Genomic DNA, 16,080 nt, shown 5'->3' with positions numbered 1-16,080 from the left:
AGTTTCAACTTTACATATTTGAACCGCAACATAGATTATTTAAGAAACTTGATTTCCTCTGAATTAAATTTAAGTGCACGAAATATTCCATATTGAGCTTTGCACTCCCATTGTTCCAAGTGTTGCCTGGTGTTGTATATGGATCAATATCAGTCCGCTGAAGTGACCTCATTCGGATCAGCTGGCTTTACCTCTTCAGCTTGTTGCCACAATACGCAACCTGAGGCTCATCGGCGTGGAGATGACGTGTGTCTCCGCAAGTTTTGGCGAGCCCATAAAGGATGGACTGTCCTCTCTCTGTCGCACTGAACGAGAGAGCAAGACAACAGGGGCAGACAGAGCGAGCGGGACCAGAGAAGACCAGGGAGATACCAGTCTTGGTTTTGGAGAGAAGGAAGAAAACGTAACAGTGATATCACATTTACCGGAGGCACACAGTGGAGGATAACCCAGGCGAGCACCCTCTGCCTGTCTGTGGGAACGGAGCCACTCTGGGGACCCACAAATGTGAGCGACGCGCACGCAAACGACTCAGGTGCAGAGAAACCAAACTGGCGGCGCACTTAGGATGCAGAAGTCACCGGTGGAAGATGCGAACTTCTTCTCCAAATTTTTCTTCTGGTAAGACATGCTTGTCTACGTCTTTTATCTGAGGAGCTGGAGTTTCTCCGCATGGAAACGTGCAGACGCAGCTCTTATTACCTCACCGTTACCAATCGTACCTATCATAATGATAAGCGCAAAAATCCATAGAAATAAAGCTGTTGAGCATCTCTCAATACAGTGCAAACAGTAAACATTTTAAACTTTAAACATCATTTGGTGACTTGCGTGAGAAAAATCTAATAGGAATCAATTTTGTTAGATGAATAATAAGAGCTCCACTTGCTCCAATTCTCAGCTGCTGATTATTCTGTCGAAGCGTGTTCGGAGGAACTGAAATAATAAATGTGAAACTTTGGGTCTCTTTTGTGTAGAAATTACATTAAACATAAAACCTCTCAAACATTTGTGATTGCGATCTGAAGTGCTGTCATACTGGCATGAACCGTCTTCACGTCTTATTTTCTTTTCAATGGAGATTAGAGGCATATTTCACTCACAAAGTGCCACTGAGACGGAGTGTTCGCTCTCTCCGTGCGTAAAATACGCACCGAGTTGCGCTCAGTGGAGGTATGTTCTAGAAAACGCTGTCAGGTGGGGTGGACGCTCTTGAGAAGCGTGGTGAGACACGTTGAGTAAAACATTTCTGACACTCTGAAAGCATTACAGCTGCGTTTTGAAGTGTGACTGGTTACACCTGAGTGTGTCATGGTATTTTTGAGAATAGGAACTATGGTGTGTGTGCTTCTACTATCCTACAATACTCACTCTGCCCAGCATCATTAGTGAGACATTTGAATATCCTCCACTTAAAAGGATAAAGTGTGCACTGATAGGTCCGCTCTCCTCCCACTAATCACAGGTCATATAGAAAAATTCAAACTGAAAAAGTCTGATGATGTAAACTACTGTATGTCACAGCCTTTCTTTAAATGATTTAGTCACAGAGACTGGCAAACATCTCACTTAATCTCCCTTCTCTGCCATTAGTCTGACTGTGAAACCTCAGGGATTACTTATATTACAGCTAACACCAGGCTACTTTAAAGGTTCCAGACACTCCACACCAGCTTTTATGGCAAGGGCTTATCATCTAACCACACAGAGACAAATGCATTTAAAATAGTCTTTCACATATTTTTACCTAATTATATCATATGTTTTATAAGAGTTTAATATACAGTGTCTGTCAGCAGTGGATAGTAAGACATCCCGGTGCACTTAGAATAAATGTGTGTCAATACAAATAGATTTTAACTGTCTGTTTTCAGACGTATGCTCTCAGGTGCGCATGCATTTTTTGCTGGAGGCGTCCCAGCTTCAAACAGCCGATACCCAACAGCCTGTCTAATTTGCGGTTTTTGTGCAGGTGGACGTCACCGCTGCTGAGGAAGGGCTTCAGAAAGAAGTTGGAGCTTGCAGATGTTTATAAAGCTCCTTCCTTTGATCTGGCAGACAACCTCTCTGAGAGACTCGAAAGGTTTGTGCAGTTTAAGTTTGTGAACCTGATTCTGTTTTTGTTTTTGTTTTTTTTTCCATTAAGAGATCTGGACCTTGGGAGAACAGATAAGAAGTAGTCTTCTCCCATACTGTCGTCTGATTCATTGATTATGACATTTTCACATAGTGGGTCCTAAGACCTCCGGTAGCATTGTGGTGTGGTTTCTTGTGGTCCCGAGCATGATATAATTAATAAACCTTGTGTTTTGATCAGTTAACGAGCAATTGGTCTGGCTTGTGTCCGTGTACGGACAAAGTGCCAGCCACATGGTGCAATTAAGCAATGCCCTGGCATTGCTTAATTGATATATAAAGCAAATTCCACCATTATGCAAGCGGGACTGTGACATAAACATGGAAGTGTCACCTGTTAGGTAGTCAGAGATATTCTAAACCTAAAGATTCTGGTTTAAAATTGAAGTTTTTGTCCATTTGGGTAACATAATAACATCATAATATATAACCTCTTAGGTGATCTGTCATCTTAGGGAAAACATCCATCCTGACCCATATCAACACGTTAAAAATTTTAATTAAATTTGATTGTTTGGTGTGGCAGTTTTCACATTGACAGCTTGCTGACAACAAACAAATTGATGTGTTAGCATGTTTTCTGCACCTCCATCGGATTGTGCCACCATCACACAAGTCATCAATTTAAAACATCAACACCAAACATCAAATTTTGGTGTCAGTCCCTCAGAATCGAAGGCCGCCTTCTGTGGAGCGCTGCCACTTTCCACCAACGTTCAGTTATCGCACACAGGGGCTGACAATACTGTTCCTGCTGTGGTATGTTCCGGCTACATGTACAACCCACATCCCAGTGCAGTAAGTTCAAGCCCATTTTTAGGTGCTGCTTGTAAGGTATTCTAGGAAGAGCATGAAATCACTGACTGAACTGCACCTACAAATGATGACAACATGTAGCGACAACACATGCATTGTCGATGTATGTAGTTATTCACTGTATAAACTACAACCATCCACTTCATCATAAACACACATGTAGGTAGCATGTACACTGCACACTGTGCACCTGATATCTATCTAACCAGCGTGCATGAAGTAAAATCATAAAACCCTTTAATGGTGGGTGAATTCGTAGAAAAACTGCAACCTGGAAGTCTGCACCCATGATGTTTTTCATTCGCGCCCTACATGTGTTTACAGTAGCCGTCCCTCCATCAGAGTCAAGTTAAAATATGGGCTGGCATTTAAACAGGGCGAGACATAAACCAAACATGTGTGTGCCAAACAAACAGCGAGGCAGCAGATGATGGACAAGGTTAACTCTTCTCTCTCCACTTTCAAATTGTCTTCCCTTCCTTCTCTTTCTTTCCTCACACTAAATGAACCTTTGGCTGTTTTCTTGCTTTCTCATCTCTGTGGCTGTCAGGCTTTTTTTTTTTTCCCCCCTCTGCTCCTTTAACCACTAGGCCGCCACACATCCCTTTCCCTCTCACTAACTCATTTACTCTTCACACCATTGAATGGTCACTGGTCATTAAAAATCTTGAAATAAATAATTCAAGGCTAAATAATAACGTTTCTCAAGCCCAGTCATGGCCACACAGTAACACAATACAGTGTGCATAATGGCACTGAATATAATGTGTTTTTCTCTCCCTCCATACTGAAACGGCACATTTAAGATTCTAAATATCCAAACTTAAAAAGTTATCTTGTCTTTTTGTTCGTCTTCTTTCCATTGTTACTTCTTTCGTCTCCTCCCCATCCTTTCTTTACTGTTCTTTGGCAAATGTTATGATTTTCTTAAAGCAGAAATTAGATGTTAACCAGAATATTAAATCATGTGTCTTCTTTATTTAAACAGCCACAGTGGTGCCCCACACTGGCCCTGCCTCTTGGTTACCCAGAGGCCTGCGTCACGCTGAACGGTGCCAACAAGCCAGTTAATGTACATGGGTGTTAAAAAGTCGACCTTTAGAAAGGGCTCAGCGCCCACCGGGTGATGAATGAGCAGTGGTGGGTGATTTTGCTTTCATGATTCCGATTAGGCAAACAGTGGAGGCTTCTGGGAATGTGAACTTTACCTTCCATTAAAGCATGCTGTGTACCATCAGCCCCTTCATCACCCGCTCAGTTCAATTCAGAGATGGTTTCTGGCGTGGAGTGGATTTACTTATGCTGCAAAAGCTAATATTGTATATATATTAAATGGCCCTCAGAGAACAATGTAGCTACTTACTGTAGCCTTAACTGCTTGCCAGAGCAGTTGTGGGAAGTTAATCCAACAGGGTTGTAACAAGGGAAGCAAACTTACCGCTACAACAGCCAACATTCAAAAGTATTTTTAGAAAAATCAGTAAAACCTGTAAAAATTGACAGAAAGTTGTGATTCAACATAGACAAGAGTTCTACAAACTGAACAAACCATTGGTGGCTAAAGAATTTCTGACAACATGAAAATAAATAAATGCACTTCAGCCTCTCATCCAGTGAGAGCCAGAGCTGAGAAAGGACTCTTAAAAAGTGGACAGCAGCTGGTTTGTTGCAAAGTAGTAGTAGACAAATAGAACAGCCAGACTCTGCTGGCATTTGGCTGGTGGATGTGTGACTCTTCACCCCGCCTGCACTGCTGTTTAACTGTGTTGTAACTCTGTCCTCCCTGCAGAGAATGGGACAGAGAGGTGGTGTCGGCCAAGAACCAGCCCAGGCTGTTGAGAGCGCTGGCCCGCTGCTTCCTCGGCCCTTTCGCCTTCTTTGGCGTCCTCCTCTACCTCGGGGTGAGTCTGTCGGGTCTGTCATCTCTGCAGGAAGCAGATCTGACATAGCTCGACTTGTGGCGTTAACTCTCACATGATGGATTATATTGTTGATTTGCAAACATAAACTCACGATTGTCTGCAGCTAAAAGTAGAGAGAAGTTTTAATTTGAATTAAAGGTTTCTGAAGGGATGTTTTAAAGCTCTGATTTGGGTTGACAAATTAACATTGTTTGAGTCCAAAAAAATCCACATCTGGGCCAATGTGATGAGGGTGAGGTGTAGATTTGGGGGAGATTAGCAACATTCACCCCCCTATCATTCAAGCAAGAATGTCCCAAAACACAGTTCCCTTTAAGCCTTTTGTATCCTTTATGGAACAATTAAAAAAAAAAAAAAAAAGAAAAAAAAGCACAAACAGCTTCACCATCACCAACTAAATGCACATCAAAAACATGAGATCAGCTATTGAAACTTTAAAATAAAGAAATAAAAAATGACTCTAATTTAACACATCTTTTAAGTGCATCTCTTTACCACCCACATTTAACGATGCTGCATCTTACAGCCTGTGTTTATTCTAGTCAGAAACATACAGACACATGAAATATACACTCATGTCCCTGCCTGTCTTCTGGGAGATGGTATGCTGTCTAATTAGTTGTTCAAACATTTGATATGTTTAACCTAAGAAATATTGAGAATAATCACAACTTCCTAGAGCCTAAATATCTTCATATTTCTTACTTGACCAATGGTATAAAAACAACCTAAAAGCACTCAATGCACAGTAAAGAAAGCAAGAAAATGCAGCAAATCATCCAGTTTTAAAGACTGTAACCAGAAAAAGTTTGGTATTTCACTTTTACACAGGTTTGTTCTCTTTATTATTCTTTAGATAATGTAATATTTCATTGAGTAAATGCTGCCTGAGATACTATACACGATATCCATCCTGCTCATAATGAAACAATGGTCGCCACTGAAACCGCTGAGTAACTGTCATTGCTTCACATTAAAAATGCTCAAATGTAATGATACTGGATGTCAACACAAAGTACAGTATAGGAGGTCATAGCCACATTAGTTTTAAAGCTTCCAGCTCCACCTGCATGTGTGTGTATGTGTCACCTGTTAACACTGTTCGAGCGGCGAGGCCCTATTGAGCTGCAGGGCAGTGACGCACAAACATCACAAGCATGTCGCACCATAGTGTCGCAAACCAGCTCACTGTCCGGGACTTATGGGAAGGTGGTGACAGCAGCCGGTGCGTCAGTTAGTGCAGTTGGAGGTGGTCGTCATGACAACAAGAATGCCCGTTAGGTCTTAAAGAGGCTGTGTGGGAAAACGGGCGCTTTGGGGGAAGGTTCTCGGTAGAAGCCAAAGGAGTTTGTGGTTGTTTTATTTTCTGAAATATTTAGCAGAATCTCAAGTATGTTACGGTTAAATACGAAGTTGTGACAGCGATGTGCTCTTGGCTAGCTGGACATGTCCTGATCCAAATGTGGATCCATGCATTTTTTTAAATGTGTGACATTATTCTTGTATTTTTCTTCCTTGTGTGCTGCAACAATGTCTGACTTGACTTGAATGAAAATCTGTTGATGCTCTATATCACAATGTATGTTTTAGGTTTAGGTTCAAGATATAAATGAACATTGCTAAATGATGAAAACTATTTTTAAAAGTTTGGATTTGTTTGTGCAAATAATGGTGATTATGAATGACATTCACCGCAAATATGTGTATCGTCTTGCCAGTGATTGACCACGAGTTGACTACTTACCTGCTCCACTGGCACAAGACAAGCATCATTTTTGTTTTTCACTCAGGCAGAAAAAATAAGGAGTTATTAATGTAAAATTATATAAAATAAGTTAATCTCTCCTCTCATTGTCCCTCCTCTTGGTGCAGGAGGCTTCCAAGACGGTGCAGCCTCAGCTTCTGGGTCGCATCATCGCCTCCTTTGACCCGTTCCACGCTCCGGAGCGGAGCCAGGGATACTACCTGGCACTGGGCCTCTGCCTCCTCTTCACTGCCCGCTTCCTCCTTCTACAACCTGCCATCTTTGGCCTGCATCACCTGGGCATGCAGATCCGCATCGCCCTTTTCAGCCTTATATACAAGAAGGTAAGAAGAGAGAAAAGGGTGTATTTATAGAGCCGACACTCATTTGTCTCTTTATTTATGTGAAACGTAAACCAGTCTTCACAGGTGAGGATGACTTTCCAACCTAATTTCCTTTTGTTAGAGCTTTGTCTGAAGATATATCTAAAATTTAGTTTCACAATGAAATAATGTGTTTTTAAATTTATTCTAAAATGTTGACATTTTGGAGATGCTGACATTAAATAATATCTCATTAAATTTTAATTTGCAACAGAATGAGAGTAAAAAGTACAGTATTTGCCTCTGAATTGTTGTGGAGTTCAAGTGTAAAGTCTCTAGAAACTTGTATCTGTTTGCACTGTGGGTGTTTATCTCTGATTACACATGAATCGAACGATCACCACTTGTAGTCACTGCTGTAACAACCAGCTCTTGGTACAAAACAACCCAGCTGATAAGATAGTAAGACGGTTGTGTGTGAGCTTTTGTCAGCTTTTGTTTTGCTATTGTTTTGAAGATCAGACAGAAACGTCAGCTCAATGCTTCCCTCTCATTCAGCATGCCTGACTGAATGTTCCCAGAAAGCTTCTCACATGTGGAGGTCCAGCAGAGGCGGCTGAGAGGGGGGCAGCCTGGTGCCAAAAGCGTGGCCACGTGTCGCCAGCGTCCTGTCAACCAGTTCACGTTCTCCCTTTGTGCTTCAACTGACCCCTGACCTTTGACCTTTTCAGACCTTGAAGCTATCCAGCCGAGTCTTGGACAAGATCAGCACCGGTCAGCTGGTCAGTCTGATGTCCGCCCACCTCAACAAGCTGGATGAGGTGAGAAAACCCAAGCATTTTTCCTAACTTGAGCAGGTTTTTCTTTCCTTTTTACTATCCCATAAACCATTAATCTCTGTAATCTCTGACAATTCAAATGCTCCAAATCCAAAGGTAAAATTCCTGTAATTTACTGGCTCCCTGAGTTACCAGCTGCAAGGAACAGGGATGTTTTATCTTCCACCAAATGAAAATCTTTCATTTAAAACCAATGAAGCATGAAAATGTTAAAGACATATCAACTCTGGGCTCCAATTGATGGTGAGATGTAGAGAAATGGAAGAATCCTCAACACTTGTTTGTAAAATCATCTTTTTTAGAAAGAGTACAGAGATGAATATAAAATGAGATTTTAGTGTACACTGTGGAGATTTCTGAACTACAGGAAATGCTTTTGAAAGTGACTGTTGAATGTTAATTATGTCCCATCGTTTGGGTGCAAAAATCAGATCAGTTCAAGTGAAAGGAACAATACAGTAGTTTTCCACTCATGCGGAAATAGCTGGGAGAAAGTTTTTGTCTCCACAGGCAGGATGAGGGACAGGAGGATTGACAGTTCACACCCTCACTGACTTCAGTGAGTCTGTTTTATGACCCATCACCTTCACACTGAGGGACAATTAGAATACAGTAGATGCAGAACAATAGACACACACATATACAAACAAACACTAATTGTTTATTAGGAGTGTATACGTAAACACCCTGTAACTGAATCAGTGTTGAAAAACAAATTCCTGATTATGCAAGACAACATAGCTGGAGGTGTGTGTGTGTGCGCGTGTGTGCGTGTGTGTGCGTGTGTGTGCGTGTGTGTGCGTGTACACGCTGAACTCAGTCTTGCCTTGGGTCTCGCTCAAGTGTTGAATGTGGAAACACTCTGCAACCTGCTTTGAGACAATTATCACCTGGCCTGGATGTGGCTTGGCCCGGTGCACCACTCTCTCTTACACTATAATGATTGGTTGGGGTTACCTAGTCTGTGTGTGAGCTGATTCCCTTGTAGGTGAGTGGATGAAAGGGAGCTTATTGAGGTGAGCTGACTGGATGAAATCACTCATTCTTCTATACTGCAAGTCTTTCATGCACAGTGTGTCAGGATGGGGAATTTTATTCAGAAAAAAAACAGCTGTAAAACATTATCAATGTGACGTCATGTCTCAGTGTGTAGTCCTGCCAAAATGCCCTGTGGTAAACCCAGCACTCTCACTTCACTCAGGTGAATGAAGGTGTGCTGCAGTGGTTCAGATGGATTTTCTTTTACAGGCTTTTACCAGACCTCGTTTGAATATTTGCCATTGTCAAAATAACACTCACAGAAAACATACAGTACGTTTTTAGTTTTCATTAATAATTAATCATAAGAATTATTGTTTTGGTTGACCCAAAAAAAAGTATCAAGTTTTCCTTCAGAACTTGGAAGTAACATAATTATATGCACATCACACGTAGATTCAAGGCTGTTGGAAAGCACCATAGATGAAACCTACATTTATTTGAATGAAAATGTTTGAATCCCAGTCGCATCGTAGTCAGACCTGGCTCTTCATGTAATAGCCTATATTAGCATAATCCACATGCTATGCTGTCTGCATGTATGCTCAGCATGTTCCAAATCCTCATGTTTTCACAAAAATATGGCTTGATATAGAGTTTTAGTTTGTTGCTGCCGTAGTAAACACTTCACCTTTGATGCACATGACTGTCTCTAGCTCTGTTTTGTGTACATTGATCGAAGCTGAATAACGTTTCAGAGCCACCCTCCAGGCACACAGGTAGTGATGACACTGAAAACAATGTTTTCAGTCCAGTGTTCCTTGAACCTGACCTTTGACCTGTGGTCAGAAGCAAAACAACATTTCCAGTTTTACTCCTGTAATAAAAGTCATATTCCAGTTACCTTATATACACTACTGTCACTGTGTGTTTTATTCCAGAGTTTGGGTTTGGCCCACTTTGTGTGGATCACCCCCCTGCAGTGTATACTGTGCGTGGGTCTGCTCTGGGAGCTGATCGACGTGAACAGCTTTTGCGCGCTGGCATCTCTGACTCTGCTGGGCATCATCCAGGCTTGGCTCACACAGAAGATGGGACCACACCGGTGGGGAAACACTACCACACATTCACTCATACAATAGAACATATATCAGTATATTACAACCATAACATAATTTATAACATAATGTATTTTGTCTGCTCTCTGAAAAAAATAGCTACATATATATATTCATCTTTTTCTCCGATAACCACTTTCAGAAGTTGTTAAAGAAATACATTTATGCATTTTGTGCTGTTACTTTCATATTCACATACTGCACATATACATACAGCACATATGTGCAGCACACATCATGCACAAACATTTGCTGTGTACAGTACAGGTGCGTTGAGCATGTGTAGCTGCATGTTCATACTTGTACATATGCAAGGTTTCATGCTTGCACGTGTGTGCTCATGGTGACCACGTGCATTGCTCTGTCTGTGTACCTGCCTGTGCATCTGCATATACAGTACATTATTTCTGTGTACTCACAGAAATCTGCCTCTGTGCACGTATGATGCTGATGTAGTTGGTAATGTAAAAGTGTGTCCTGCAAACAGGGTGAAGCGAGGAGGGATGATCAACCGCCGCCTGGCTCTCACCTCAGAGATCGTGGAGAACATCCACTCTGTGAAGGCATACGGTTGGGAGGAGGTAATGGAGACCATCATCAAGAACATCAGGCAGTAAGACACCAAAACACACAGCAACTGTACCACAAAAGGAACATTTCCTCCAGATATTTTGCAGTCTTTTAATACCCAAGTTTACATTAGTTTACTTGTGTTTGCTTCATGCTGACTACAACAGTTTATCTGCTGGTTATTTAAAATAGCTTGAAAGTCTTCAGAAGAACAGAAAGTGTTAAAGCATCTAAAAGTTGGCTGTTAGTAGTTTCTTTCCCTCAACACAACTGTTAAAGTAGACAGTAGTGTAGAAGGAAGCAGCATTACTCTGGTCATAGCCAACATCACACTGAAAAGGCTTTGACTGGACAGTAGAAATGGAATCAACCTGGTGCTAAAATTGAGAGGGAGATGTTAAAACATGTGGTCAACCAGCAGAGCCACGCTGGCGTCACCGGTGGCTGTCTGAGCCAGAATCGGGATCTTTGTAATTGACAAGTACAATAAACGTAGGGCAAAGAGTTTTGGTGTTGTGGTGCAGAAATATGTTCATAAGTATCAGAGCTAACACAGAGCCACCAAAACTTCACATTTACCTGATAGTAGCAGCATGAAAAGCTGACACGTTGTTAAGCAGAATGCCTTTTTGGTAGTTGGTTGCTATCTAGCAGTGGTTTTCTGGTATAAATTTTGATGTGGCCCATGTTAGATATGGTACATGTAATCATCTTCTCCTTCCTTCCTCAGGGACGAGATGACGCTGACGAGGAAGATCGGTTCTCTGCGTTACTTCTACAGCGCCTCGTACTTCTTTTCCGCCATCTTGGTCATCGTGTCTGCCGTCGTTCCGCATGCACTCAGTAAAGGCATCATCCTGCGCCGCATCTTTACCACAGCCTCCTACTGCATGGTGCTGCGAATGACGCTGACCCGCCAGCTCCCAGGATCCATCCAGATGTGGTACGACACGCTGGCACTGGTCAAGAAGATCGAGGTTGGTTCAGAGGGGCGTTGAGACGTGCGTGCCTGCTAGAAATGTCAAGGCGATCAGCAGATTCCATTTAAAAATGTCAGATTTGGCATTGGCTCATAACAGGACTGAGCAGTACATGAGAAATACATATATAATGCAGATGCATCTGCCTGCGTTTTGCTTTCTCCAGGAATTCCTGATGAAGGAAGAGTACAGAGTGCTGGAGTACAACCTGACCACCACTGAAGTGGAGCTAGTCAACGTGTCTGCATCCTGGGACGAGGTGTGTTTATCTGTTTGTCAAAGCTGAATGTGAGACTTAATGAAAATTACTGTCATTTGACACGTATAGCAAATACTGTATGTTTAGTGTTACGTTTCCTCCATTAGGTGAGAACAATGCTTCCTGAGGTCAAGTAACACCAAGATAAACACTGAGATCCCCATGATTGCATGGCTTGATAGGAGCAATACACATTTTAAGCAGGTTTCTTAAACTATCATCAGTTATGTTGATGATCAATAATAAGTATTACGTATTAAGTAAGTTAAGTACTTACATTCAAAATGAAATGGGCTATTTTCACAGCACAACACAGGTAAATTAGGTATTTGAGTCATGCAATAACTACTGTCATAGCACGAAATGTTTTTATTCACCATATAGCCAAACGAATGCAAAAAAACTTAACTTTCCACCACAACTATCAGACTTCTCTGGATGACATGCAGGAAACAAAGATCCCATCCTTGTATCAATCAAGTGTTGTAGCCTACAAATGTTCGGCTGCTTGGATTTCACAACACACTAAAATCTTGCTGATTGTTATGTAGATGCCATGCCCACATTATAATGAGGGTGGCTCAGGGTGCAGCACTGTTACTGAAATCCACTGAAAACCAGCTGAAAACACCATGTGAACCGATCCACCAGGGTTACACAAATACTGAGACAACTTTCTTAATTGATCAAAATCTGAATGTTCATTGATCAGTCATTGATAAATCATCATTATCCTTAGTTTGTAGTGAGAATGATCCCGAAATCATATGTTTCATGGGTTCTGTTTCAGTAGATGGATGCAACTATCAGCAGTTTCTTGTGCCTCGTGTTATTATTTTAATATTCAGCTTTTTTTTTTATAATACCACAAAGAGCAGTGGAGATAAATAAAAAGTGACCAGTTTGATCTATTGGCCAATATTGGTTTATTGTAGATAATGTGGCCATATGTCAGCCAATAGGAAACAAGAAATGTCAGTGCAACCTGTTACCTGTAAGTATCAAATATTTTTGTTTATGTAATGTATTTATGTAAAAACAGAAGAATAGAAACAGATAATAAAACATTATCTGACTCTCAGATGTCAATAATGATATGAGTCCCAAAAACCCAGTAAGGCAAGTTAGAACTCCCACAACCCCTAAATGCACCATGCATTACAGGTATAAATGTTAATTCCTCACCATCATCGGGAGTGGGTAGTATAATCTTATGTATAGGCAGAAGCTGTAAACTTAGTCTAACAGGTGTGATTCAGTGACCACCCAACACCGTGAGAAAACCAACGCCCCACTGTGTTTTTTCCCGTCACTTTGCATAATTAATTATCCCAGTGTCGTCACCAAACTTTGCCTTTGCTGGGAACACTCTGAATCTGCCTTTGAGATCCAGAATCGCCTTCATCACCTAATTCCCAGATTCTCCCCTTGCCTTCTCCCCTTCCTGGAATGTGCCATTCGCAGATGAATGGGAGGGGTGTTGCCTTTCTTTACAGCTGACAGCGTGTACGTCAGCTCATTAGAATAAGAATTGCACAGGCAAACATATACGAACCACAGCAAGTCCCGGCATTGGAGGAACGGTGACCCATAAAATGCCGCAGGGGTCAATGATTAAGCCGCCGAGTCAAGCAGAGTTCCCCTTTTCTAACAGTGAGATGTGTCAGCCATTAATCTTTACAGAGGCGGTGACAGATGAGGTGAAATAAGGCCATTGTGAGACTTCTTCTGTCTTTGGAGAATCTCTTGTTTCGCACTGCAGTTTGGCCCGGTGTCACTATCTGAAAGCACAGCGTGACGGACACACTCATTCAGCCCTGAAGCAGGCAGTTATGTAAACTAAACGAACAACACTTATCAAGCACATGCCATGTACATGTGCACACTAGGCTGTGGATACTACAGCCTAGTGTGGTGCATTGTTTTTACTATAACAGCATATTGTAGTGCAGTGTAGTATTACATAATATTATGTGCTACAGTATAGCTGAGGCTGATTTTGAACTCTTCTGCAGGGCATTGGGGAACTGTTTGAGAAGATCAAGCAGGAGAACAAAGCAAACGGACACCTGAACGGTGACCCCGGCCTCTTCTTCACAAACCTCTACGTCACACCTGTCCTCAAAAACATCAGCCTGTACCTGGAGAAGGGAAAGATGCTGGCGGTGGCTGGATCCACTGGCTCGGGGAAGGTGGGTCAAAGAAATCATCTCATCCAAATTAAAGTTTGGTATGAGTGTTTATAGAGAGTACGCTGAATCTACTCGCTACAAAGCAGTGAAACCCGACACGCCCAGGTGTTTCTATGTGAGAGAAAAATCTTAATGCCTTAGAATAAAAACGTAGTTGGATGAAGTGTAACCTGGTTTTTCCTCCAGAGTTCTCTGCTCATGATGATCCTGGGAGAGTTGGTGCCCACGGAGGGTAAAATCAGACACAGCGGTCGCATCTCCTTCTCACCGCAGACTTCGTGGATCATGCCGGGGACGATTCGAGACAACATCCTGTTTGGTTTGACCTATGACGAGTACCGTTACACTTCCGTTATCAAGGCCTGCCAGCTGGAGGAGGTACATTCACTTTATCGTGTTTTTCATGCTTCTTCTCTCCCTTCTTCACACCGTCTGTTCTGCAGGTGAAGTTGATGTCTGTAGGTATGTTCAACCACGCTGGCTGAACATAACCACTTCTTTTATAGCAGAGGATTTTTGCCAAGACTTTATTTTGGTGATAAATCGATGCAGTCACCCAGGCAGCAGTGTTCTCAATATTCTAACAGCACTCCTGCAGAATATTCTACCAAGAAATCTAGTCAATATGGTCAAAGAGCCTGAAACACTCATATTTTCCAAATAAATATGAGTATAAACACCCATATTTTGGTGAAAACACAAGCATTTGGAACACACTGGACATGCAGATATGGTGCACGAGTGTTCAATGACCTAATGCGCAGGATCAGTGCTGTTTAAAACGCTCATGCACGACGATTTGGGTGGAAGTCATGTTTTTAGAATTATTTTGAAAGAATTAAGAAGCGCCACTAAATATTACGTCATGGCCAAACTTTCCTCTCTCATACTCAGCTTCCTCCTGATGTTCTCTGCTCAGTTTTCTGATTGCGAGGCGTCAAGAAGGTTCAGGTTTCCCCCGGTCCACATTTACACCCATTATGTCCCTCACACACACAAAGACACACATGCCTGCACATTCTCTGTCTCTTACACTGATACACACACACACACACACACACACACACACTCGCGCTCTCATAAGCCTCAGTGTTGAGTGACGTCCCCTCAGCAGAATAATGTCTCCTCTGTTGCCATGGAAATCTCTCGTTTTGTCACTGGGATGGAATATGAGCTTGTTGGTTCTCAGTGACAGACGTTACAGCACGGACGAGCTGTATGGACAAACCGCCAGACCTGCGGGCCTGTTCGGTCTGTGAGTCAGTATTAGCTAATATTATGAAAAATGGTTTATGTTGATGAGCAGAAAAAAATGATGCTGCATACATGAAAGTAAAGTGGTGGTGAAAAATGTTTTTTTTTAATATTGCACATGCATTTTACACACCGAGGCATACTTAAAAAAAATACATAGTGTGTAAGCAGACACTATACATCCAACATGCTGTACATACATACACATAGACGATCTAAAATGCATTATTCTTGTAAATCTATTTTGTTAATATTTAGGAATTACGGTACATTACAGTGATTTAATGAACTGTCACATACTCTATATATCCAAACTACTCCAACTATTAAAAAAAAACCATTTTTGATAATATTTCGATTTATGCTGATAAATCAGTGACTTTTTTAAGAACATGTTGAGATTTTAAATACACTTTATTAATATTATTTATACTGAAATCAATGCAGCAGCTCATGCAGAGGGTGACACCATCATATTTATTTTCTGCCACGCCCGATCTCCTGTGGCACTGACAGCGCCTCAGTGGTTTTGACAAAAACACAACATGTTGTCACAGCAAACAAAGCTGGCATGCAATCTTGACGTCTCCATGTGCCGTAAAAAAAACAGCCTCCATTTTGTCTTTGAGGCGTCAAACGCTGGCGTGAGGTGTCGAAGAAAGTGAGGTAACAAAAGCAGTATGGAGAGGAGTCACACTGACAGTTCTTCTGTTTATTATATGGAAATGGCAGGAAGGCTGACAAACAGGAGACGATTCCTCTGAAGTTTTGTTAAAGCAACCTCTAAAAATGACAGATTGTTAAAAAAGTAGTTCTCCCTCGCAGTGTTGAGGTTGATGCATTGCTTGAAGTCGTCATTTGTGGTAACTAATAAAAAAAAGTGAGCGTAAATAGTGTATTAGTCTGTCGTTACAGTAGGAACATTTTAGAATTACAGCTCATATATGCT

At 41.7% G+C, this 16,080-nt stretch overlaps 1 protein-coding gene across 1 annotated transcript in view; it reads left to right on the top strand.

The window, feature by feature from the left end:
• The first annotated feature begins 318 nt into the window (after nucleotides 1-318).
• The window catches only part of cftr (CF transmembrane conductance regulator), a 35,300-nt gene continuing 19,538 nt past the window's right edge, over nucleotides 319-16,080 (top strand). Inside the window, exons 1-11 of the mRNA XM_041938147.1 lie at nucleotides 319-621; nucleotides 1,973-2,083; nucleotides 4,742-4,853; nucleotides 6,747-6,962; nucleotides 7,673-7,762; nucleotides 9,700-9,863; nucleotides 10,364-10,489; nucleotides 11,177-11,423; nucleotides 11,593-11,685; nucleotides 13,701-13,877; nucleotides 14,064-14,255. Of these exons, the coding sequence (XP_041794081.1) occupies nucleotides 569-621; nucleotides 1,973-2,083; nucleotides 4,742-4,853; nucleotides 6,747-6,962; nucleotides 7,673-7,762; nucleotides 9,700-9,863; nucleotides 10,364-10,489; nucleotides 11,177-11,423; nucleotides 11,593-11,685; nucleotides 13,701-13,877; nucleotides 14,064-14,255 (1,581 nt within the window). The 5' untranslated portion in view covers nucleotides 319-568. The remainder of the gene's footprint in view (nucleotides 622-1,972; nucleotides 2,084-4,741; nucleotides 4,854-6,746; nucleotides 6,963-7,672; nucleotides 7,763-9,699; nucleotides 9,864-10,363; nucleotides 10,490-11,176; nucleotides 11,424-11,592; nucleotides 11,686-13,700; nucleotides 13,878-14,063; nucleotides 14,256-16,080) is intronic.

Source organism: Chelmon rostratus, chromosome 6, assembly GCF_017976325.1.
Source record: "Chelmon rostratus isolate fCheRos1 chromosome 6, fCheRos1.pri, whole genome shotgun sequence".
Taxonomy (NCBI): domain Eukaryota; kingdom Metazoa; phylum Chordata; class Actinopteri; order Chaetodontiformes; family Chaetodontidae; genus Chelmon; species Chelmon rostratus.
The sequence above is the reverse complement of the archived record's forward strand: the minus strand, read 5'-3'. Positions and strand labels throughout refer to the sequence as shown.